General features: G+C 40.9%; 1 protein-coding gene across 2 annotated transcripts in view; it reads right to left on the bottom strand.

Moving 5' to 3' along the window:
- Window positions 1-24,973, bottom strand: part of LOC132834096 (mucosa-associated lymphoid tissue lymphoma translocation protein 1-like) — a 98,445-nt gene that overhangs the window by 6,537 nt on the left and 66,935 nt on the right. For both annotated transcript variants that reach the window (XM_060852775.1, XM_060852859.1), the window contains exons 10-15: window positions 20,542-20,719; window positions 19,697-19,771; window positions 16,814-16,941; window positions 9,383-9,532; window positions 4,914-5,071; window positions 1,742-1,867 (exon numbers count right to left, since the gene is read on the bottom strand). In XM_060852775.1, coding sequence (XP_060708758.1) covers window positions 1,742-1,867; window positions 4,914-5,071; window positions 9,383-9,532; window positions 16,814-16,941; window positions 19,697-19,771; window positions 20,542-20,719 — 815 coding nt within the window. The remainder of the gene's footprint in view (window positions 1-1,741; window positions 1,868-4,913; window positions 5,072-9,382; window positions 9,533-16,813; window positions 16,942-19,696; window positions 19,772-20,541; window positions 20,720-24,973) is intronic.

Here is a 24,973-nt window from a genome sequence, read left to right as displayed (position 1 = left end):
GAACGGCAGAACAGACTCAAGGTTCTGAGTGGTTTACTCTTGCTCCTAATTCACATGGCTGAATGCAAATTTGTTGCTTCTGGCATGATTCCATCCATAGAAGCAATTGCTATCATTACAACCTACCTCACCTCAGGAACTCAACTGATCTTCTTATTTGAAGCTGTAACAATGTTTCGTATTGTGTGTTTGTGGTGTAATGCAAACTGAGCGTTGGTGAGCAGGTCATTTATGACTGCTGCCTGATAGCACTTTGTTGATGATTTGCAGTGGACAGATAGATATCTAATCTAAGCAACAAGCATGGAGGGTAAATGTAACCTTTTCATCAGACTAGAAGGTTAATGGATTCTAATTGCAAAAGCAACTTAGAAAAACACCAGGGGGAGAAAAAAATTTGGTAATAGAGTGATGTTCAGCTACATGGTGCAAGGTGTCAGAATCTGTAAAAGGAAAGATTAGCTTTTATTTCTGTTCATTCCTGATTAATGAAACATTAACAAACACTGAATAATGCTGTTGGAGAATGAGCGGAACTTTGTTTTTGTAATTTTTCAGTTTCATATGTCTCTTTGTGACCTTGTTTAAAGTATGTTTATACTGATGCAGCCAGGATCCTTTCATCATGGAGAGTACAACATTTGACATGAATGTGAAAACCAAACAGCTGCACAGTAAGGACATCTCTGTTACTTCCCTTGCCATTTCTGAATATAAACTAATTAATAATGCTCTGATATGTTTGAAGTACAGATTAGTTAGATAGTGCTGTCACAGCTGTCATTAGTAGAGATCCAGAACTCCCTCCTCTTCAGATTGAGGATATTAGTTAACTGACACTTCCAAGATTAGATGGAGAAAATGTAGTTAAATGGATTTTAAATTAACGATAACCAATTGGCCTGATTAAATGGTGGAGTACTTTTGGCTGGAAGGGGGGTACAAAACTGGAATTGCTTTGCAATCTCTAAGCTTATTAATGTACATTAGCTGCTGGTCTGGCAAAGCCTCAAATTTGATATTTTATCCTTGTGTTCTAATGTGGCCATGGTCTTAGTTTTCCCCAGGTTAGCGTTGTAGCCTCCACCACTGCTGTAAACCTCCATGATCTTTGCATTCCTTCATTTCTAAGCATTCCACCATTGTCAGCCATGTCTTTAACAGCTTAAGGGCAAGTTCTGGAATTCCAAGCTCGGCTGCTTAAAACTGACCTATTCTGTTCTGATGGTCATGTATGTGGCCTGGTGTCAAATTTTGCCTGATAACATTCTGCGAAGCATCCTTGAACGTTTTAAACTAAAGGTGCTGAATTAATGTATGTTGCTGTTGAACTATATCTTTCTGATAGTTCTTATAGGGAATTATGTTTGAAAACTAAATGGTGAAAATAAGGGTGCTGGTAGGAAAAGAATTATAACAACTGGGGACATAAGAAATAAAGTATACATGAATACCATAGCAGCACAAAGTGGGCTAGCAAACTGACTTTAAACAAAATGATGAAGGGCTTATGCTCGAAACGTCGAATTCTCTATTCCTGAGATGCTGCCTAACCTGCTGTGCTTTGACCAGCAACACATTTGCAGCTGTGATCTCCAGCATCTGCAGACCTCATTTTTTACTCGATGACTTTAAACAAAAGCAGTACACTGTACCACATTAGTTCAAATAGCTTGGAATAAGAATAAGCTAAAATCTGTTGAATAGTTAAATATCTGCATTTGGGACATGAAGATGTTACCTTCAGTTTCTGTAAAGCACTTAGTCTCGTGTAAAGACACTGCTCTGGTAAATCCTTAGAGAGTAGGTAGCTTCCTGTTTCTTCAGGTGTCCCTTTGTTTGCCTTTTTAGGATCAATGTCTAGGTCCTATTCTCAGAATATAAAAGAAAATTAATAGAAACATATTTAAAATAAATACCAATATGATTTACATTACACTCAGTTTTAGATGCTGCAAGTTGGCTTTCAATTTCAAAAATGTTACAAAATATTACTTCATCTGTCTGATGTCTGAATATGGTCTAAAACACATTTGTCTGTTATTATTAATAAATAAAGGACAGGATGCTACTCACTGCTGGCATATTACAGATATCAACACTGAAAAATGGGAAGGAGGGAAGATTTTTTTGGTAATGGTGACATTTCAGGGCAAAAGACTTAATTTTCCCAACCATATTACCTTCTGAACTATTTTGTTGTTTATCACTTTACAAATGTTTCAAGATTTGATTGCCTTTTCCGTCTTTGCTTCCAGACTGTATTTCTTTTTATCTTGTAGATAATGAATGCACATTCAAGTAGACATTCCATAGACACTACTTTCATTTCAAATTTTATTTCTTATACTTTGCTTATCTTTTCCACCCTGAACTTCAACTGTAAAAGGGGGTAGGTAGACTGATATCATACTGCATCCAATGTCCATACCACTCTGTAGCCAGTTGGTGTTAGACATCTGAATAGAATCGGGGCTCACTGCCAAATCTTGCTCATTAGGCATGCAATCTCTGTTCTACACTTAGCTCAGGGATCCATTTAAGATTGATAGCACATCATTTGGAAGGACTTTGAATGCAAGAGAACTAAGACTTCTAATCTATTTTAAGATACTGAAGATGCAAAAGCAAGTGCATGTGATCCTGTTTACAAATATATTCTGCTGACTACATATCAGAACTAAGACTTCTCTTCTTTACATATTTAAATTTAGTCCGCTACTGTCACATTGTTGGTCCTGTAGTCTGAAAGACCATTTAGCTGAATGCAGGTTCATAAGGGCACTGAATGTTCCCAGCCAATTACACCAATATACCCCCATCATAAAATCAGCAAATCTTCAGTAAAAAGCACATGCCACACTCTGATGGGGTAAGGTTCTGAGTCCAGATTATCAGCAGAGAGCCTCACCCACCTTGGACACATGCTGCAAAATTGAAGGCACGCAGTCCACAACTTGCCATAAAACTTCTTGTATAGTTTGCCCATAATTTCTTCACAGACAACGGGAAACACAGTACTGTCCAACAAAAGCACCATTTGCTTACTTTCAAATCCAACCCCCGGGCACAAAAAGCTAAGATTCCAAAAGTGTTTGTGATTACCTTTTCTACTTGTCCCCAGTCTTTTAGGTATGTTGACATTTAAACCACCTAAGTCAGTTTGCTCCTCCATAGTTTTTACTTGTAAATGATTGAGAAAATATTAACTTTATTCACCAAGATCAGATGGGTAATTTCATAACACCCACAATCAGCAACAAACCCCGGTACAGTGTGTGGGATACAAGCCCCAGAGCGATGTGTGGGGAAGTAGCCCCTGACCAGGGAGTGGGGGACACAGCCCGAGAGCAGGGAGTGGGGGGACACAGCCCCGGAGCAGGGAGTGGGGGGACACAGCCGCGGAGCAGGGAGGGGGAGAAGTGGCTCCTGAGCAGTGCGGAGGCAGCGAGTTCCGGGCGGAGACCAGTGCAAGGGGAGGTAGTACTGGGACTTACCTTGGAGTAGCTGAGTGCTGGTATGGAGTGTTTTGGGGCTTGGAACCGAGCGGGGACTGGGATTTGGCACGGGCAGCCAGACCATGTGTGGAGTTCCTGCACTGAGCTGCTACAATGTAATATCTATTTGAAATTTCCTACTGTATTGCAATGTTAACCCTTTAATGATATCCTCCTAATAATATATTTTTCAACTCCGTAAAGTAATGCAATTACTTTTATTCCTCTGTTGTGTCCAAGAATTATATCTAGGTACTTGGAGCTATGATGTTGTCATAAGAGGTGAAATTTGTAAAGATTTTGCACGGTACTCTTATAATGGAGTACAGATGACAATAGAAGAATACTCGGATATCACTTCACCTTTTTAACTTCTGTTTTCCATCTACACAACTTCCTGTGCCTTTGCCTACTTTAGTACAAAACCCTCAACTGTCCCTCTTCCATATCAGCACCTACTTTATGCTGTCCAATTTTCCTAATAATTTACTGCTAAAAGGCGGGATTTTAAATCTGGAGGGAGGGGGTGGTATGGCAATGAAGAAATTCGTCTGTTGATATAAAAACAACTGATTGTATTCAGATAGCTTCTCCAAGGTCCTTCACAGGAGCATTAACAAATAAATTTCATGATTTGGAGATGCCGATGTTGGACTGGGGTGTACAAAGTTAAAAATCACACAACACCAGGTTATAGTCCGACAGGTTTAATTGGAAGCACACTAGCTTTCGGAGCGACGTTCCTTCATCTGGTGATCAGCCCTCCACAATCACCTGATGAAGGAGCATCGCTCCGAAAGCTAGTGTGCTTCCAATTAAACTTGTCGGACAATAACCTGGTGTTGTGTGATTTTTAACAAATAAATGTAATACTGAGGAACATAAGATGATTATAGGCCAGATGATAAAAAGCTTGTCCAGAGATCCATCTTTAAGAATAAAGAAAGGTAGAGAGATGGAGTGAAGGAACAGCAAGTATTAATGGCCTCAGAAACTGTAGACAGTATTAAAATTGGGATACCCAAAAGGCCAGGAGTGGAGGAGCACATGGATTTTGGAGATTGGAAGGGGTCAGAGGGATAGGAAGTGGTAAAGGCATAGACAGATTTGAAAGAACTAGGGAACAAATTTCAAAAGAGGCATTGCTTATAGAAAAGCCAATGTAAAGCAATGAGCACAGGGTGAACAAAGCCTGGTGCAAGTCTAGGATATACAGAAAAATGGACCAAGGATATTCTAATGCTCAGACCTCAAAATATGCTCTTGTCCACTTCACTTCAGTTCAATTTTCAGAATGAAGGACTTGTTTCATTTACCTGTACAAGTCATCAGTGAAATACACTGCCACTTAAATCATGCCAGTGTAACCAAATGTACAGCTGTGAAGTTCTTTTGGAGAAAAAATACAAATTTTACCTGTGGAAAATCTGTGACATATGCTTTGCACATTGTAATTCCTTTTGGTTTTTTCACAATACGCGTGTAAATTATCATGACATTTGAGAACTCAGCAGCAAAACCTAGTTGAATTTGGACACCGCAGTCAAACTCAAGCCACATACTTTCAGGTAGCTCTGAAAACACAAATATCAGATGGCAGTTAAAAACTGGTAGACATATATGTATGTTTCAACAGAATAATGCGAAAATTACACGAGATTGTACAAACACGAACACATGAGAAAAAAACAACTCATGATGCCAACCATATCTAAACAGCAGTGCTACTTGAATGCTCTTTCCTGACTCATTATGTCTTCAGAGAGACAAATGAAGAAGCGACATAATAAAGCTAGATCAGGAAGTATTAGGAGAAATTCCTCTCCAAGCTTAAGGAAGCATGTTGTGTCCCATGCCAAGTTACATTTAATACATTCTAACAACTCTGTAACCATCAGAGGTTTGAGCAGTTTGTTGCCAAGGGCTGTGACTTTTTGCAAAATTGAAATAGTGCCTGATGACCAATCTACATTTTACACAAGGTGTTTACATCCTGGATTTCCCACCTGCAGCAACATTTTTCGCAAGGTACTTTTCCAAAGGTTGGATTCCACACTCATTCATTGTGGATTTGAATGCCAAGAGAGTCATAAAATTTAACAGGTGGTTTGTCTGCCGCCTTCCTGTCTGTCCCTTCCACAACTTTGGAAACAGTAGAGATGGCATCATCAATACTTCAATACAAGATCCTAAGTTAGCAGAAGTGTAAATTACCTACAAAGACTTTGCTTTATACTTAACATGCTATTTTATCTACTTTCCATCCAAACATCACATATAATGCAACTTCAACAAACCATGATGCTTGAATCTCTCTTTTATCGTCAACTTAATAGGCATTCTTGTATGATAAAGCAAGCCTTGGAGTTTGTTCACTCCAAGTGAGTACAGAAATGTCAGGTGCTGCACTATGGTAGGGCAAATCAGGGTAGGACTTATACACTTAATAGTAAGGTCCTGGGGAGCATTGCCAAACATTGAGACCTTGGAGTGAAAATTCACAGTTCTGTGAAAGTGGAGTTGCAGGGAGACAGGATAGTGAAGATGACATATGCCTTTATTGCTCAATGCATTGAGTTTAGGAGTTGGGGGGTCATGTTGCAGCTGTGCAGGACATTGGTTTGGCCACTTTTGGAATACTGCCGTCAATTCTGGTCTCTTTTATACAGGAAAGATGCTGTTAAACTTGAAAAGGTTCAGAAAAGATTTACAAGGATATTGCCAAAGTTGGAGGATTTGAGCTACAGGGAGAGACTGAATAGGCTGGGATTATATTCCCTGAAGTGTCGGAGGCTGAAGTTTATAGAAGTTTATAAAATCATGAGGGGCATATGGTGAATAATCAATGACTTTTCGCCAGGGTAGGGGAGTCTAAACTAGAGGGCATAGGTTTAAGGTGAGAGGGGAAAGATTAAAAAGGTTCATATAGCACAGAAACAGATCCTTCGGTCCAGCCAGTCTATGCTGAACATAATCTCAAACTAAACTAGTCCTAACTGCTTGCTCCTGACCTATATCCTTCCAAATCTTTCCTATTCATATATCTATCCAAATGTTTTCTCAACATTGCAATTGTATCCACATCCAGCACTTCCTCAGGACGTTCATTCCACACGTGAACCACCCTCATGAAATTTACCCCATGTCTTTTTAATCTCTCTCCTCTCTCACCTTAAAATGTGCCCCTTAATCTTGAAATACCCCATCCTTGAGAAAATACAATTACCATTAACTTTATCTATACCTCCCATTATTTTATAAATTACTTCAGGTCGCCTCTCCTACGCTCCAGTGAAAATGCCCCAGCCTAGCCAGCCTTTCTTTAGAACTCAAACCTTCCATACGAGATAACATGCTGGTAAATCTCTTCTGAACCCTCTCCAGCTTCATAACATTCTTCCTACAAGTGGGTGACCAGAATTGGACACAATTATCCAGAAGAGGCCTCAGCAAAACCTCAATGTGACTTCCCAACTCCTGCACTCAAAGGACTGAACAATAATGGCAAGCATACCAAATACCTTTTTAACCACCTTGTCTATATGCAATGCAAACTTCAAAGAATGATGTACCTGCACTCCTAGGTTCCTCTATTCTACAACATTATCCAGGGTGCTACCATTAATTGTATAAACCCCACCATTGTTTATTGTACCCAAATGTAATATTTTGAATTTATCCAGAATGAATTTCTCCTGCCATTTTTCAGCCCATCGATCCATTTGATCAAAATCCCACTATAATCTTAGAAAATCTTCACTCTCTACTATGCCACCACCTTTAGTGTCATCTGCAAACTTACTAACCATGCCTTCTATATTCTCATCCAAATCATTTATATAAATGACAAACAAAAGAGGACCCAGAACTGACCCTGTGGAACACCACTGGTCATAGGCTTCCAGTCTGCTACTCTCTGTCTCTTGCCATTAAGCCAAATATGTATCCAATTGGTAACTTAAGAGGCAACCTTTTCATGCAGAGGGTGGTGAATGTATGGAATGAACTGCCAGAGGAATTGGTGGAGGCTGGTACAATTACAGCATTTAAAAGGCATCTTGATGGGTAATTGAATAAGAAGGGTTTAGAGGGATATGGGCCAAATACTGGTAAGTGGGACTAGATTAATTTAATATACTTGTTAGCAGGGACAAGCTGGACTGAAGGGTCTGTTTCTGTGCTATACTACTCAATGACTAAGTGGATAACACTGCACGTGTCCAACTTAAATGCCACTGATTGCATTTGGGCTTATTCACTTGTCTAAATCAGTCTACAATTAAAGTTTACGACAAGAACAGAATTATCTTCATCTACCATCTTCACAGAATTCAATTAGATTAGGAGACAGCACCAAAATTAACAAATGTCATGCTGAGAATCCCTAATAACTGCTGAACTTTCCAAGTGATCTAAATTGTTGCCTTCTACAAGCCATTTTTCCAGCCAGCATTAAAATCACATAATTAGAAGGATTGGATTTCTGACTCTTCTCAAATAAGACAACGTGAGCCACACTTCAGCCTACAGCAATCAATGCAGAACTTAATTAGCTATTAAATGTCTAAGTCAGTAACTGAAATACATTTCCTTTGACATGCTATGAAAAATTGAATTAGGTGTTGCAGTATTATTAACTTTGAAGTACTTAATCTTAGCTGAAATTTTTGTAATTTTATTTTTGTAGCAATTTTAGCAATACACTATTCAGGCAATAAACTTGTTTGTATTTTCCTTTGCACCTTCCACTCACATATAAACAAAAGAAACAAATTCATGAAGGAACAATGGGGCAAGTGAGATTATGATCCTGAAGCACAACAATATATATAGAAGTAACTTAAACAGGGCATTTATCATCTCTCATTTCTCTTCAAAATGTTGAGCCGGGGGGGGGGGGCAAAGGGCGAGGGGGAGGATTGAGGTGCCTCCTTGAACTGCCACAGTTCTTGGTATCTAGTCCTGCCCACAATGCAGTTAGCCATAAGGTTTCACTCCTTCTCTTTGACTCCATGTCAGTGGGTACCACAGAGTGGCTTGCTAGGCCATCCCAGAGTGCAGTCAATAGTCAACCACATGATTGTAGGTCTTGAGTCACATACAAGCGAGACCAAGTAAGGACAGTAGCTATTTCTTCAGAAGGTGAACCAAGATAGGAATTACAACAATAGACAATGGCTTGCCATCACCATTAGATTAGTTTTAATTCTAGATTCACTAACTGAATTTAAATGCCACCAACTCCTATAAGACAGTGGCAGCATTAGGCTGGGGTTCTGGATTACTAGTGGCATTATTACTACGTGACTGCCTCATTATTAGATTGAAAAGCATCATTGGAGGAATAGACAACATTCCCACCAGTCACCTTAAACCCAACTCATTTAGGAGAAAACAATACCACCTCTTGTACTGCAACTTTTACACTGAGGAAAATCTATTCAATTGACTTTTATAAAGTAAACAATATCAGGCCTATTACTGAACTCTCTTTGCATACTCCTTCACTCAAGCTTTTTACTTTGAGATATCAGGGTAAACTCTACATTCCCAGTACAGTGTTTGTGCAGCAGGTGTCTACGTGGGGAGTCCATGTGCATAAATCAGTTTGCCTTTGTCAGATTCACCATCCTCAGGCGTTTGTACAAGACACAGCATGCAAATATCTGTCACACAAAGCTCCGAGCTGGGAGAACTGATTTACAAAATCTATACCACTCCCTAACCTGCCCAATCAATTATGCAGATTGCCAGCATTCCTCCATTGGCTTAGCTTTCATGTTTATTGCATACTTGAAATACCTCCACAATAACTAGAGCTGTCACAAACTGGGCTACAATCCAATCTTCCAATGAGCTATTGCCAGAGATGAGAAATATGTTACCATGGGCCTTTGCCCACTGCAGGTTGCGTGCCAGTGATTCAGCGGAGCAGCCTGATGAATGGATTGGATCGGTCAAGGCTCTCTTCTCACAGAGACTGCTGCGAATTTCCAGAGCTTGCTTTCCCTTAGTGAGGTCACATTTTCCCATGTCTGCAATTTAAAACATCAGGACTGCATTAAGATGAGAAAGTAAGTCAACATATGTGAAAATAATTGCAATTAAAACCTGGCAATAAGCAGCAAAACTGGCAGCATCTGAAAACTGATGTTAACACCTTTCATTTGTACTGGAAAGAGGAAAAAGATGAGTCCAATAACTTCGAAATAATCAACAATCTTCAAAAGCTCCACTTCACGGTTTTATATTTTCACTTAACTAGTTTTACTGCCACCTTTAAAAAGCTGGTTTGTATTGTAAACTCTTTACCTGATATTTCAAGTCTAATATTGACAATTAGTGCAAGCTTACTCTGTTGAAATGACTACATGTCTGCTACCCCATAACATAGTCCCTTTACCAGGATCTCATTAAGGCAAAACCTATTGCAATCACCCTTTTCTTGTTCTATCCAAAGACAACTTCCTCACTCAATTTCAGTAACGATCAGAATCTGAGATGGGGTATAAGGTGAGGAAATCTCAAGGTGGAGTTTTTCTCCACATTCACTTGATGCAACTCCATGGTCCAGTGCTCTTTTAATATGTTCCTGTCAGTACAAATGTGCAGATGATACTATACATGTAGTATCTCCCTCCCACCCCACTCTCCTCTAACCAGAAGAAAAAGACTCTGTAAGGAAAGGCTGTTTATTTTTCTCTCTCTTTTCTTTCGTACATTTAAGCGCATTGTTTGGTTTAAGTTAGTTGACGTAAAGCTAAGGCTTACAGTGGCAGGGGACCTCAGACCGATGGCATGTGACTCTTGCTTGATGTGGGAGCTCAGGAACGTGGCTGACGTTCCTGACACACTTGCAAGAAGTGTGTCCAGCTGCAGCTCTTGATTGACCGCATGATGGCTCTGGACCTGCAGATGGACTCACTGTGGAACATCCACGATGCTGAGGAGGTCGTGGACAGCACGTTTAGTGAAGTGGTCACACTGCAGGTTAGAATTGCTAAGGGAGATAGTGAATGGGTGACCAAAAGTAGGAAGGCAGTGCAGGTGTCCCCTGCAGTCATCTCCCTCCAAAACAGGTATACCATTTTGGAATAAAAAGTGAGGTCTGCAGATGCTGGAGATCAGAGCTGAAAATGTGTTGCTGGTTAAAGCACAGCAGGTTAGGCAGCATCCAAGGAACAGGAAATTCGACGTTTTGGGCCAGAGCCCTTCATCAGGAAGCCATTTTGGATACTGTTGGGGGAGATGGCTCAACAGGAGAGGGCAGCAGTTGTCAAGATCGTGGCAACGTGGTAGGCACTGCTGTTCAGAAGGGCAGGAAAAAGGCTTGTAGGGCCATAGTCATAGGGGATTCTATTGTGAGGGGAGTAGATAGGCAGTTCTGTGGCAGAAAATGTGACTCTCGAATGGTATGTTACCTCCCAGTTGCTCGGGTCAGGGATGTCACCGAATGGCTGCAAAACCTTTCGAAAAGGGGAGGGTGAACCGGAGCGTTGGCGGCGGCGGCGGGGGGGGGGGGGGGGGGAGGTTGCTGGTCAGGGATGATATCACGGCTGTGCTAATGGAGCTCACTATGGAGGTGTTTTGGGTGGAGTTGAGAAAGAAGAAGGGATTGCTGGGGCTGGCTTACAGTGAGCGTGGGGAAGAATAACAAATAGTAAACAGATTATGGAAAGATGTAGAGGCAACAGAGTAGTGGTGATTTTAATGTTCCCAACATTGGCTGGGATACATTTAGTGTCAGAAGTCTGGATGGGGCAGGATTTATAAAAAGTGTACAGGGCAATTTTCTGGAGCAGTATGTCAATAGTCTTTTGAGTTAAGGGGCCATATTGGACTTGGTTTTGGGGAATGAGCCAGGCCAGGTAGTAGAAGTTGTAGTGGGGGATTTCTTTGGGAACAGTGACCACAATTCTATAAATTTTAGATTACTCATAGACAATGATGAGAGTGGTCCTAAGGGAAGAGTACTAAACTGGGCCAAAGGCAATTATATCAAAATTAGACAGGAGCTGGGAAAAGTGGATTTGACACAGCAATTTGAAGGGAGGTCCACATTTGATATAAGAGAGGCTCTCAAAGATAGTACAGGATCAACATAAACCGTTAAAAGCAAAGGATAGGAAAGGTAAGATTTATGAACTGTGGATGACAGGAGAAATTGTACGACTAGCCAAGATGAAAAGGGAATCATACATAAGGTCCAGACAGCTAAGGACAGAACGGGCCCTGGAGGAATATTGGAAGAGTAGGCCCAGTCTTAAACGAGGAATCAAGCAGGCTAAAGGGGTCATGAAATAGCTTTAGCGAGTAGAATTAAGGAGAATTCCAAAGCCTTTTATTCTTATATAAGAAGCAAGTGGATAACTAGAGAAAGGATTGGTCCATTAAAGGATAAGGATGGAAGGTTGTGTGTCAAACCTGAGAAAATGGGTGAGATGCTGAATGATTACTTTGCATCAGTGTTCACTGAGGAGAGGGACATGATGAATGTTGAGATTATAGATAGAAGTTTAATTACTCTGGATCACATTGACATAAGTAGGGAAGATGAGTTGGGTAGGCTAGAGGTTATTAAAGTGGACAAATTCCTGGGACCGGATGGATTAATCCCAAGTTGCTGAGGAATGTGAGAGACGAAATAGCTAGGGCCCTGACAGATATCTTTGCAGCATTCTTAAATACAGGTGAGGTGCCAGAGGACTGGAGGGTTACTCATGTTTTCCCCCTATACGAGAAGGGTAGTAGGGATTTTCCGGGTAACTACAAACCAGAGAGCCTGACGTCAATGGTGGGAAAGTTGCTGGAAACAGTACTGAGGGATAAAACCTATTTATATTTGGAAACGAATGTGCTTATCAGTGATAGGCAACATGGTTTTGTGCAGGGGGGGATTGTGCCTTACCAACTTAATAGAGTTCTTCGAGGAAGTGACCAGGTTGATAGATGAAGGAAGGGCAATAGATGTCATATACATGGACTTTACTAAGGTGTTTGATAACATTCCCCATGGTAAACTAAGAGAAAGTGAAGTCACATAGTGTGCAGGGTGTTCTAGCTAGGTGGATAAAGAACTGGTTGAGTAACAGGATATAGGGAGTCGCAGTTGAAAGGAGTTTCTTGAAATGGAGAAAGGTGACCAGTGATGTTCCACAGGGATCAGTGTTGGGACCACTGTTGTTTGTAATATACATAAGTGATCCAGAAGAGGATATTGATGGTCTGATCAGTAAGTTTGCAGATGACAAGAAGATTGATGGAGTAGCAGAAAGCACAACGGACTGTCAAAGAATACAATTGGGTGGAGAAGTGGTAGATGGAGTTCAATCCAGGCAAATGTGAGGTGATGCATTTTGAGAAGTCTAATTCTAGAGTGGACTAAACAGTAAACGGAAGAGCCTTGGGAAAAGTTGATGGGCAGAGAGATCTGGAAGTTCAGGTCCATTGTACCCTAAAGGTGGCTGCACAGGTGGATAGAGTGGTCAGAAAGGCATATGGTATGCATGCCTTCACCTGCCAGGCGATTAAGTATAAGAGCTGGCAGGTCATGTTAAAATTGTACACAGAATTGGTTCGGCTGCATTTAGAATATTGTGTACATTTCTGGTCGCCACATTACGAAAAGGATGTGGATGCTTTGGAGAGGGTGCAGAGAAAGTTTATGAGACGTTGCCTGGTATGAAAGGTGCTAGCTATGAAGAGAGGTTGAGTAGGTTAGGATTGTTTTCATTTGAAAAAAGGAGATTGAGGTTTACAAAATCATGAAGGGTATAGACAAGGTAGATAGAGATAGGCTTTTACCCAGGATGTAGTATTCAATAACGAGAGGTCACGCTTTCAAGGTGAGAGGTGAAAGGGGGATACTCGCGACAAGTACTTTACACCAGAGGGTGGTAGGTGCTTGGAACACGTTGCCAGCAGACGTAGTAGAGACAGGCACGGTAGATTTATTTAAAATGCATCTGGACAGATGTACGAATGGGTGGGGAGCAGAGGGATACAGATGCTTAGGAATTGGGTGACAGGTTTAGACGGTGGATTTGGATCAGCTCAGGCTTGGTGGGCTGAAGGGACTGTTCCTGGGCTGAAAGTTTTCTTTGTTCTTTGTTCTTATGATTCTGCCTTTGTCACATTTGAAGAGACAGTGGTACATCTTAAAAGGGCACCCTAAATAAATGAATCACAAATTTAAAAGCTACTGAGCGTCTCCTCTTGGAGAAAACTACAATTTTCCATTTGGTGTACTCACAAGAAATGGGAAGCATGGCTACTGTCTGACGTAACAGCAGCAGGCCAAGGTCTAATGCAACAGACAGAATTAGACAGCCTCTTCTTCCATCTGGATTTAGCTGCAGCCACAGGTCATCCAGTGAAGGGTTTTCTCACTCCTAATGGCTGTTTAAGCCATTTTTTTAAGTTAAGGTTTTAAAACTTGGAGAACGGGGACTTCCACCTCTCCTATTGCTGCTGCTTCTCACCAGATCTGAGAGTTTCCCTGCCATCCCCATTTGGATAATGGGTCTACCTGCCAACTATTAATTGGCTGACTTGGGGAAAATCACAATTGAGTGACTGTTCCCCTTACGGTCTGAGGTTTTGACTCCCCAGTCTCTCACCACCTACTGTGATGGGGTCCTTAAGTCCACTAGAATATTTTTAAGCAACTTGTCACAAAACAAAGCATTTATGGAAAAAAGTCATGATTCTTTATGTGGAAGTTGAAATTTTTGCATTGATATGGATAAGAAAGTACTATGTAAATAGAGTATGGCTTCGCAATCAAGTTAATAATGGTTGAATAAACACCGCCTCATCTTCCGCCTCAGAACACTTCAACCCCAGGGCATCAATTGGACTTCAACAGTTTCCTCATTCCCCCTTCCCCCACCTCACCCGAGTTCCAAACTTCCAGCTCAGCACTGTCCCCATGACTTGTCCTACCTGCCTATCTTCTTTTCCACCTATCCACTCCACCCTCCTCCCTGACCTATCACCTTCATCCCCTCCCCCACTCACCTATTGTACTCCATGCTACTTTCTCCCCATCCCCACCCTCCTCTAGCTTATCTCTCCACACTTCAGGCTCTCTGCCTTTATTCCTGATGAAAGGCTTTTGCCCGAAACGTCAATTTTGCTGCTCCTTGGATGCTGCCTGAACTGCTGTGCTCTTCCAGCACCACAAATCCAAAATCTGGTTTCCAGCATCTGCAGTCATTGTTTTTACCTACCTTATAATAAGTGTCTAGATTAGAATGGTGCTGGAAAAGCACAGGTCAGGCGGCATCCAAGGAGCAGGAAAGTCGACGTTTCAGGCAAAAGTCCTTCATCAGGAATACAGGCCTCTATTCCTGATGAAGGGCTTTTGCCCAAGATGTCGATTTTCCTGCTCCTTGGATGCTACCTGACCTGCTGTGCTTTTCCAGCAACATTCTAATCTAGACTCTGGTTTCCAGCATCTGCAGTCCTTGTTTTTACCTTATAGTAAGTGTTGACTCAGGGAGGACTGTTAGCCAAGATAACTCCCTGACCTTCTTATAACTCATTTGTGCCACCACGGTGAGAGGCTGTTAGGGTGTATTAAAGTGTAACTATTGAAAGAAGACATCTTCAACAATGAATTGGATTGCTGAAGTGTCAGCATAAGTTATGTGCTCAAGTTTATCGTGGAGTTTGAACCCACTACTATTTGACAGAATGGGCAGTAGAGGTACTAATTGAATGGATTTCTCATTAGTTTGGCTTAATGACTCAAGAATTGCAATTGGTCTCCATATATAACAAATCCAAGCAGATTAAATATGCATCATAGAATCCCTAGAGGGCAGAATGAGGCCATTTGGCCCATTCAGTCTGCAAAATCCTTCTGAAGAGCATTCCAACCCGTACGCTATTTTGTAATCCTGTTCTACCATGGCTAATCCACCTAAGCTGCACATCCCTGGATGATATAGGGCCATTTAACACAGCCAATCCACCTAACCTACACATAGAACATAGAACATTACAGCGCAGTACAGGCTCTTCGGCCCTCGATGTTGCACTGACCTGTCATACCAATCTGAAGCCCATCTAAACTACACTATTCCATGTATGTCAATATGCTTGTCCAATGACAACTTAAATGCACTTAAAGCTGGCGAATCTACTACCATTGCAGGAATAGCATTCCATACCCTTACTACTCTCTGAGTAAAGAAACTACCTCTGACATCTGTCCTATATCTATCACCCCTCAATTTAAAGCTATGCCCCCTCGTGCTCGCTGTCACCATACTTGGAAAAAGGCTCTCCCTATCCACCCTATCTAACCCTCTGATTATCTTATATGTCTCTATTAAGCCACCTTTCAACCTTCTCTCTAACAAAAACAGCCTCAAGTCCCTCAGCCTTTCCTCGTAAGACCTTCCCTCCATACCAGGCAACATCCTAGTAAATCTCCTCTGCATCCTTTCCAAAGCTTCCACATCCTTCTTATAATGTGGTGAACAGAACTGTACACAATACTCTAAGTACGGCCGCACCAGAGTTTTGTACAGCTGTAGCATAACCTCATGGTTCCAGAACTCGATCCCTCTATTAATAAAAGCTAAAACACTGTATGCCTTCTTAACGACCCTGCAAATCTGGGTGGCAACTTTCAAGGATCTGTGTACCTGGACACTGAGATCTCTCTGCTCATCAACACTACCAAGAATCTTACCATTTGCCCAGCACTTTGCATTCCGGTTACTCTGACCAAAGTGAATCACCTCACACTTGTCTGCATTAAACTCCATTTGCCACCTCTCAGCCCAGCTCTGCAGCTTATCCATGTCTCTCTGTAACCTACAACATGATTCGTCACTATCCACAATTCCACCGACCTCAGTGTCGTCTGCAAATTTACTAACCCACCCTTCTATGCCCCCATCCAAGTCGTTTATAAAAATGACGAACAGCAGTGGACCCAACACTGACCCTTGTAGTACACCACTGGTAAATGGACTCCAGGGTGAACATTGCCCATCAACCACCACCCTCTGTCTTCTTTCAGCAAGCCAATTACTGATCCAAACTGCTATATCTCCCACAATCCCATTCTTCCCCACTTTGTACAATGGCCAACTGCACATCTTTGGACTGTGGAAGGAACCCTGAGCACCCAGAGGAAACCCACGTAGACACGGGGAGAATGTGCAAACTCCACACAGGCAGTCGCCCAAGGCTGGAATTGAATTTGAGTCCTGAGCACAGTGAGGCCGCAGTGCTTATCACTGAACCACTGTGCTGCTTCTGTAGTTGAGAAAAAAATCTTAATATAATAAAGCATTTACCTTCAGCAACTCTGTCAAGCAACACTGTGATTTTTTCATCCTCTAACAGGCGTTCCTTTAGGAATTTCATAAATATGCCATTTGCTAATCCAAAATGCTGAATTTCAAATGCTTCTGCACCTTGACATCTTCAAATGTAGAAAATAAACAATTTATATATTTTTTTCTTTTATTACTTTTAGCAGACAGTTTATAGGCCTCCAACAGTAGTTACATGGTTAGATAGAGCATAAACAAAAATTACTTTGTTTGATTTGTTCATGGAATTTAGATGCTACTGGCCAGGCCAGAATTTATTGTCATCCCTAAATGCCGAGACAACAGTTCAAAGTTAACCAGATTACTGAGTGTCTGAAATCACATGAAGACCAGACTAGATAAAGACAGCAGTTACCTTCCCTAATGGGCATTAGCAAACTAAGAACAGCTTTTTAGGACAATCAGTGGGGGTTACATGATTGTTGCATCAGATTCTTATTGATTTCAAATTTCACCATCTGACTGGCACGATTTGAACTCACGTCCTCAGAACGTTAGTTTAAGGTTCTGGATCGCGAGTCTAATGATTGCTAGTCCACTGAAGTCTATAATCAGAGTAATGCCAAAATAACAAGACTTTGGTCTTCCTATCCACTGCACTGATCATATTGGTAAGGGGGACTAGAATGGCCCAAACTTAAATTCATAAGTTAATTAGCAAAAATGCAACATGAGGAAATATGTTTACACATAGAGTAGTTAGGATTTAGAATGCACTCCTTCCCGGAGATTTAGGAGATACAGATTCACTTTGGTGTTTAAAAAAAACGTCAGATAGACACAATTAAAAATGGAATAAACAAGTCTGAGGAGGTGTGGAACTGGCTGACTATCTCTTGGATAGAACTGGTGGGGATTCAATGGGCTGAATGGCCCCATTCTGTGCTGCACTATCCTATTCCATAGGACATGAAGGACATCACGAAGGTGCCTTACAGAAGCCGTTGAGGCTCAGAAGGAAGGACAGGATCAGGGACTAAGAACAGGAGATGCACCAGGGCCCATGATTTCTCTCGCTCATCTTGTGGACTCTAGAATCTAGATTAATGAAAGGCCATCTCTTTGAAATAGAAGGTTCTGAAAACACTTGATGCAAAGTTACAGAGGTCTTTATCTACTAGATGGGAAATCTAGAAAATATTGGGGAGGGCCAGAGTTTCCGAATGCACTTATGCAGGACTCGTGCAAGGAGAAATCTCTACACTCAGTGGCTGTTAAGCTTTGGAATTGTTTAGATGGTTATTCATTGCTGCATTGGAGAATATTTTTAAGAATGGATTAAGTATATTTTTGATCTCTCAGGGAATCACGGGAAAATGGGAATGGTTGGAACACTGAACTGAGACAGGAAATCAGCTGTGATTGTATAAGGTGGCTGAGCAAGCTTGGATGACTGTATGGTTTACTTCCACTTTTTGTTGTGTTTTAGTCTTAAATGAAATTATTTGCTTATACAAAGATAGAAATATGGAAGATTAATGGTGCAGGAAGAGGCCATTTGGCCCACTGGATCTGTGCAGACCAAAGAATAAGCAATGGTCCCTTTCCAGTTTATAACGAGTGTGCACTTTCCACAATGTTGGATGCTTACTAGGTCATCTAGCTGCATAAACAGAACTGCTGTGCATTATAATTTCTATGTGCTTTTGTATTCAACTACTTTCACACTCTATACATACCTGTTATTTCTGCACTGTTACAAATAGAAAGTTTTAAAGGATTGTTATGGGCTGGTGCTACCCTTAGTTTAGATAAGATGGTAGATTGGATGGAGACATATGAGCTGCTTTGAACTCTGCCCGACAACAAGCTTGGGTGGCTTAGTTGTTAATATGTGAAGGTGCCCAATTTGTCTTACTGGAAAAAGGTATAAATTGTGTACTGACAGTGGATAGATTGTTAGTCCCCAAAACCCTAAGAATGTGTTCAGAACATCAGGTTTGGTAAGTGAGTATAATTTGAACTGAATATTTAATTTCAAGATTGAACTGGATTTTCTACCTTGATTCAAGCCCACTAGATTCATATTTGCCATGAAGATGGGAATTGAGAATGAGAATTCATAGCAAACTATGGAAAAGACTGACTTAGTATATTCGCTTAAAATATTATTAAATGTCACAAACAGTGAAAATCTACAAGACTATAATGAAGTGGCAGAGAGATAGTAGGAAGATGGAGGCAGGAAAATTCTATGGTTCACGAGACAAGAAATTGAGTGAGAGCACATACACATATTAAAGAGACTGAGTTCATGAGAATTTGAACAAATAGGAAGAGTCATCTAACTTTGGCTGGAGGAATAGGTCTCCTGGTTATCCAATGTATTGAAAGTCACTTCAAATGAAGTCAGTTCAAGAATTAGAAGTTACAGTTGGAAAGGGAGAAGAAAGGAAGGTACCACCAGATTCTAAAAATCACTATGGACTGGCTTTAAGAACAGTGCATCTCCTTAATGGGGAGTGTAATGCATGAACATGGAGGGAGATATCTGGGCGTTTTGACTTTTAAATGGGGGATCTCTTCTGTTGTTCAGTATTTAGTCAAAACTGTTTTTGATTTGTTATAGGTTACAAGAATTTGAATTACTTTTTAAAGTCATCTATCTCCACAGGGAACATAACAACATTTAATAAATTCAATAACTCAGCATTTGCAAAACGCAGAGGTGACAGAAAGGCTGTTACCAGACTGGTTCGAATTGGACAAGAAACACCAAACAGTGAAATTTGTCTGGAGCTTGGATGCTTTTGACTTCCATTTGACTAAGTTTCATAATTTCAAGTGAAAAGTTAACATGACTTCATAAAATTCAATCTTTCATCAAGATAGACAACTACTTACGTTGCGTATCCAAACACAATATTGGCTGTAACTTTTAAGGCCTCCATATTTGGAATGGTGTCATCATGCATATTCCTGTAAACATAGAATCAGGTAGTTCACTATTCACAGTATGTTACACCCACACTAGCCTCTCACCATGCACAGTACCTACATTCCGTCCCTGTGTAGAGACTAACCATAGGATATTGTCACAAGACCAGGTAAGACCAGTTAATTCAGCACAGACCAAGCAGCAAGAAACGTTTTTGATTTTAATAAAACCAGAAAAATGCATTTACTTACTAAATACCCTCACTTCTCTTTTTTCTGATACTACAGAACTTCCTGAGTTGTGAGGGTAGGTGGATGATCACCACATGTCAGTTGCTGAAATGTCACTCTGACACCAGCATTTGTGGCTTTAATTTTCTATTGTGTCCTCTGCTCACCATAGCAGCTCTCTACAGAAGCATAGATAAGATTAAGATCTCAACACATGGATTGCTATAAATACAAATTTATCACCTCATGGCCTGATGAATTTGACTGGCAGAAACGGGAAATGAGTAATGACATTAGTGAAATAAGAAAATGGTTGTTTGAAATAAATGTTTCTCTAGTTTCAAGTGAATAGATAAGCACTTTTAATAAAATCTTGGATAAGTTGTTCACTATTAGAGCAGGCCCCTCAAATCCAAGTCAGTCCAAACGATATGAACAACTTACTGTCACAGCTGGTTGGCTCTCACTGACTGACTTTGGGTTGGCTCCAAAGATAGAGAACAACAGATGGAAGCTCATGATGAAAGGAATATATTTAGTCCTATTAAATGAAACATGGTACAAGTTTCTCTGGTACATACCTTTTCCTGCACATGTCCAGCAGGAAGACATTCAATCCAGTCTCCTTCTCTTGCATTAGCTTAAGGATGCTCTGCACGCACAAGCAGTTTGCTGATCTATAGGGATTTGGAGCATTAATCGGGACCATAAAACTGTTTCCATAGTTTTCGTATCCATGTCCAGCATAGTACAATAAACCTGCAATAATTAATGCAAGCATACATTAAGTCAAACAGCAGTTACTATTACCAGGCACCTCTTGGCCAACATGCAGCAGGATAGAAAACTTGACATGTGTATTGAGAACTTCCCAGCTTTTCTGTCTGCACTTCTCAAATTGAGAAAGTCCTGTCATAAGAATGTGCCAGCAGGGTGGCAGTTGTCCATCTCCAATTACCCTGACACTGTGGCTTGGCTAAACCAATTCAAACGTAGTTAAGTGCCAACCACATTGTTGTGGGTCTGGAGTCATGTGTTGGCTTGACTGGGTAAGGACATGGATTATCTTCCAAAAAAAAATGACTGAACCAAAAGGAATTTTTACAACAATTCTAGGCAGTTGAGGATGGGTAATAAATGCTAGCCAAGTCAACTGGTGCATATCACGTGATCAAGAAAAAGAAAACAACAGTGGTTTTATAGTTATGAAGATGAGCTTTATATTACAAATTTATGAATTAATTTTATATTCCAGCAATTGCCTTGGTGGGATATGAACCCATGACTGGTCTAGTGATTTTACCACTTTAGTCATCAGTCCCTTACCAGCTGCTTGAATGCACACCCATCTGAAAGGGTGTCACAACAGTGTTCCAAGAAGAAATTAGATGAGATCCCTCAAGATCAAAATTACAAGGACGGACATGGGAGTGCTACTAAGGCCACATTCTTTCATGGGGTGTGAGTGTCACTGGCATTGCCAATCTACAATTACCACTGACGTGAGAAATTTGCTAGGCCACGTTAATGGGCTGCTAGAAGTCAGTCAATTATATCCCTCTGGGTCTGGAGTCATGTGTAGACCAGATCAAGTAAGGATGAAAGATTTTCTTCATTTTTTAAAGTTCGTTGTTGACATTGTAGAATGTGGCTGGGCCAGCACTGATTGCTCATCTATGGTTGCTCTTAAGAAGATGGTGATGAACTACTTTCTTGAACTACAGCAATCCATTTGGTGTGGGTATACCAATCATGCTATTAAGGAGGGAGATCTAGGATTTTAATCCAGCAACACTGAACCAAATATATGACGTATATTTCCAAGTTTGGATAGAGTGTACCTTGGAGAGTATCTTCCAGGTGATGATGTTCCTATGTATTTGCTCCCTTTGTCTTTCTAAATAGTAATATTTGTGGGTTTGAAAGCTGCTCTCTCAGAAGCCTTGGGGGACTGTTTGCTAAAGAACACGGGAGAATTAGATGGGATTTTACGATTGACAGTTGAATTCATTTTTGATTGTCAGAAAAACCCCATCTGGTTCACTAATGCACTTCAAGGAAGGAAACTGCCATTCTTACCCAGTCTGGCCTATATTTGAGTCTAGACCCACAGCAGTGTGGGTGACTCTTAATTGCCCTCTGGGCAATTAGGGATGAGCAATAAATGCTGACCTAGCCAGACATGTCCACATCCTATGAATGAATTTTTTAAAATGTTGTTTTTTGGTTATCATTACAGAGACTATTTTTATTTCTTATGTTCTTATCCCACTCCCATCCCATTATCAAGGGCAATTATGTTCGAGTATCCTTCAGCTGCAACTAACAACACTTCTGTCCTGCCATGAGGAAACACAGGAAGGCCTGAGGTTTGGCTCCTGACCCACGTTGTCAGCTAATCAAAGCCAGAGTAGAGCTGAGGTGCCACAATCGGCTGTGTCATCAATGATATACAGGCTTTGCTTGTGGAATGTTTTCAGTGATTCCTACCATAAAACCTAGCTGAGAACAGAATAAGGCACAAAAGTATGACCATAAGCAAAAAGTACTGTCTTGCAGAGGTTCAAATCATGAAATACCAGAGGCCAAAAGGCAATTATAGATCACAAAATAACACAAAAGAAAACAAAGCTGGTGGCTCACCATCCATATCAAAATACCTGTAGCTGCTCTGAGAGGCTGTTAAAACGTTCAAATCATTAATATAGTGTTACATTTTTATTACTTTACCTATAAACTGCAGCTGTTCCACAAAACAACAAATCATGATTTTTCTGAAAGATTGTACAGATGGTTCTTTCTGATTTGTTTAAGATATAAAAATGGACAGGGTACAGATGCTTTAATTTGTACTTCCATAACCACAATGGAAAAGCTTTGGAAATGGCCCAAATAAGACATGAAGAAAGTGAAGGAAGATTACATCAGTAGGAGGAGTAAAACAGATCAATGTCACATTCTCCACATTACTGTTTGCGAGGCACTCATGATGTAGAATGTCAGCCTCCCCCAGTTTAAGACAACAATCCCAAAAATGTCTCATTGTGCCAAATCCTTTGAGATGCTTCTTCACTTGACTGGCTGTCAAAAATGGAAACCTGTCACAACACACCTAGGAGTTGCGAAAGCAAACAACTGAGAAATCCCCACAACAGTGTTTCTATTTGTTTAAAATGGGGCTCTTTGCAGTTTATGCTTTTAGGGACATACTCCAGTTATAGAACCTGGAATGACTTAGTCTCAGCTTGCAAGAGCCATCAGTCAGATCCCCGCCAAGTGCTTGTAGTGACCTGTCATTTTCATTCTCCAACATTGCTCTCATACCAACACATCTGACCTTAGCCTGCTGCAGTGTTCCAGTGAAGCTCAACACAAGTTTGCGGATAGTACCTCATATTTTGATGAGCATTTTGCAGTCTTCTGGATACAACACTGAGTTCAAATATGTTAAAAGTACAGAAGTACTTCAATAAGGCATTTGGTAACATTCCACACGGTAGGCTATTGCACAAAATATGGACTGAAGATGATTTTGCGAATTGGATCAGAAATTGGCTAGCTGAAAGAAGCCAGAGGGTGGTGGTTGATGGAAAATGTTCATCCTGGAGTTCAGTTACCAGTGGTGTGCCATAAGGATCTGTTTTGAAGCCACTGCTGTTTGTCATTTTTACAAATGATCTGGATATGGGCGTAGAAGTATGGGTTAGTAAATTTGCGGATGACACTAAGGTAGGCAGAGTTGTGAATACTTCCAAAGGATGTTGTGGGTTACAGAGGACATAGGTAAGATGCAGAGCCAAGTGGAGAAGTGGCAAATGGAGTTTAATGCAGAAAAGAGTGAGGTGCTTTACTTCAGAAGAAATAATAAGAATGCACAATACTGGGCTAATGGTAAAATTCTTGTAGATGAACAGAGAGATCTCTGTGTCCAGGTGCATAAATCCCTGCAAGTTGCAACCCAGCTTGATAGGATTGTTAAGAAGGCATATGGTGTGTTGGTGTTTATTGGTAGGAGGATTGAGTTTCGGAGCCACGAGTTCATGCTTCAGCTGTACAAGATCACACCTGGAGTATTGCGTACAGTCACCACATTATAGGAAGAATGTGGAAGTTTTGGAAATGGTTCAGAGGAGATTTACTAGGATGCTGTCCGGTATAGAAGCAAGTCTTACGAGGAAAGGCTGATGGAACTGCGGCTGTTTTCGTTGGAGAGAAGAAGGTTGAGAGGTGAAATAATTGAGACATATAAGATAATCAGAGGGTTAGATTGGGTGGACAGTGAGAGCCATTTTCTTTGGATGTTGAGGGCTAATGCGAGGGGACATAGCTTTAAATTTAGGGGTGATAGATTTAGGACAGATATCAGGGGTAGTTTCTTTACTCAGAGTAGTAGGGTGTGGAACTGCCTGCCTGCAACAGTAGTAGAATCACCAACATTAAGGACATTTAGAAGGACATCAGACATACATATGGATAATGATGGACTGGTGTAGGTTAGATGGGCATCAGATTAATTTCACAGGTTGGTACAACATTGATAGCCGAAGGGCCTGTCCTGCGCTGTAACATTCTATGTTCTATGTTCTAAATGCCTCTGACCAAAAACATTAAATCTTTGGCAGATGTGGAAGATCTTCTAAAAATTTCCACCAGTTCCTATTTTTATTTCAGATTTCCAATGTTCTCACTGAAACAACTCCATATACCCAGTATCCTGTCACTAAGTCACCGTTTATTTAAGTATGGAGAGTGCTCGACACTGGTCTAGCTTCCTCAGAGTCAGCTCTCAGAGGGAACAGGATGTCTGACACTCCTGTTCTTATCTGTCAGCCAGGGCTCCATGATTGGTCCAGATTAACAGGCCCAATCAGATAACTCATATTTGAAAAGGTCCACCTGGCCGATTTCATTACAATCAATATTCTGCTTTTTTATCACCTCTTTTGCCATGGTCTTCGCCCAAAACAACTTCAACCCATACCCTGAATCACGACCTTTCTGACTTGCACACAC

Source organism: Hemiscyllium ocellatum, chromosome 1 (assembly GCF_020745735.1).
Source record: "Hemiscyllium ocellatum isolate sHemOce1 chromosome 1, sHemOce1.pat.X.cur, whole genome shotgun sequence".
Taxonomy (NCBI): Eukaryota; Metazoa; Chordata; class Chondrichthyes; order Orectolobiformes; family Hemiscylliidae; genus Hemiscyllium; species Hemiscyllium ocellatum.
This window is presented reverse-complemented; position numbering and strand designations above follow the sequence as displayed.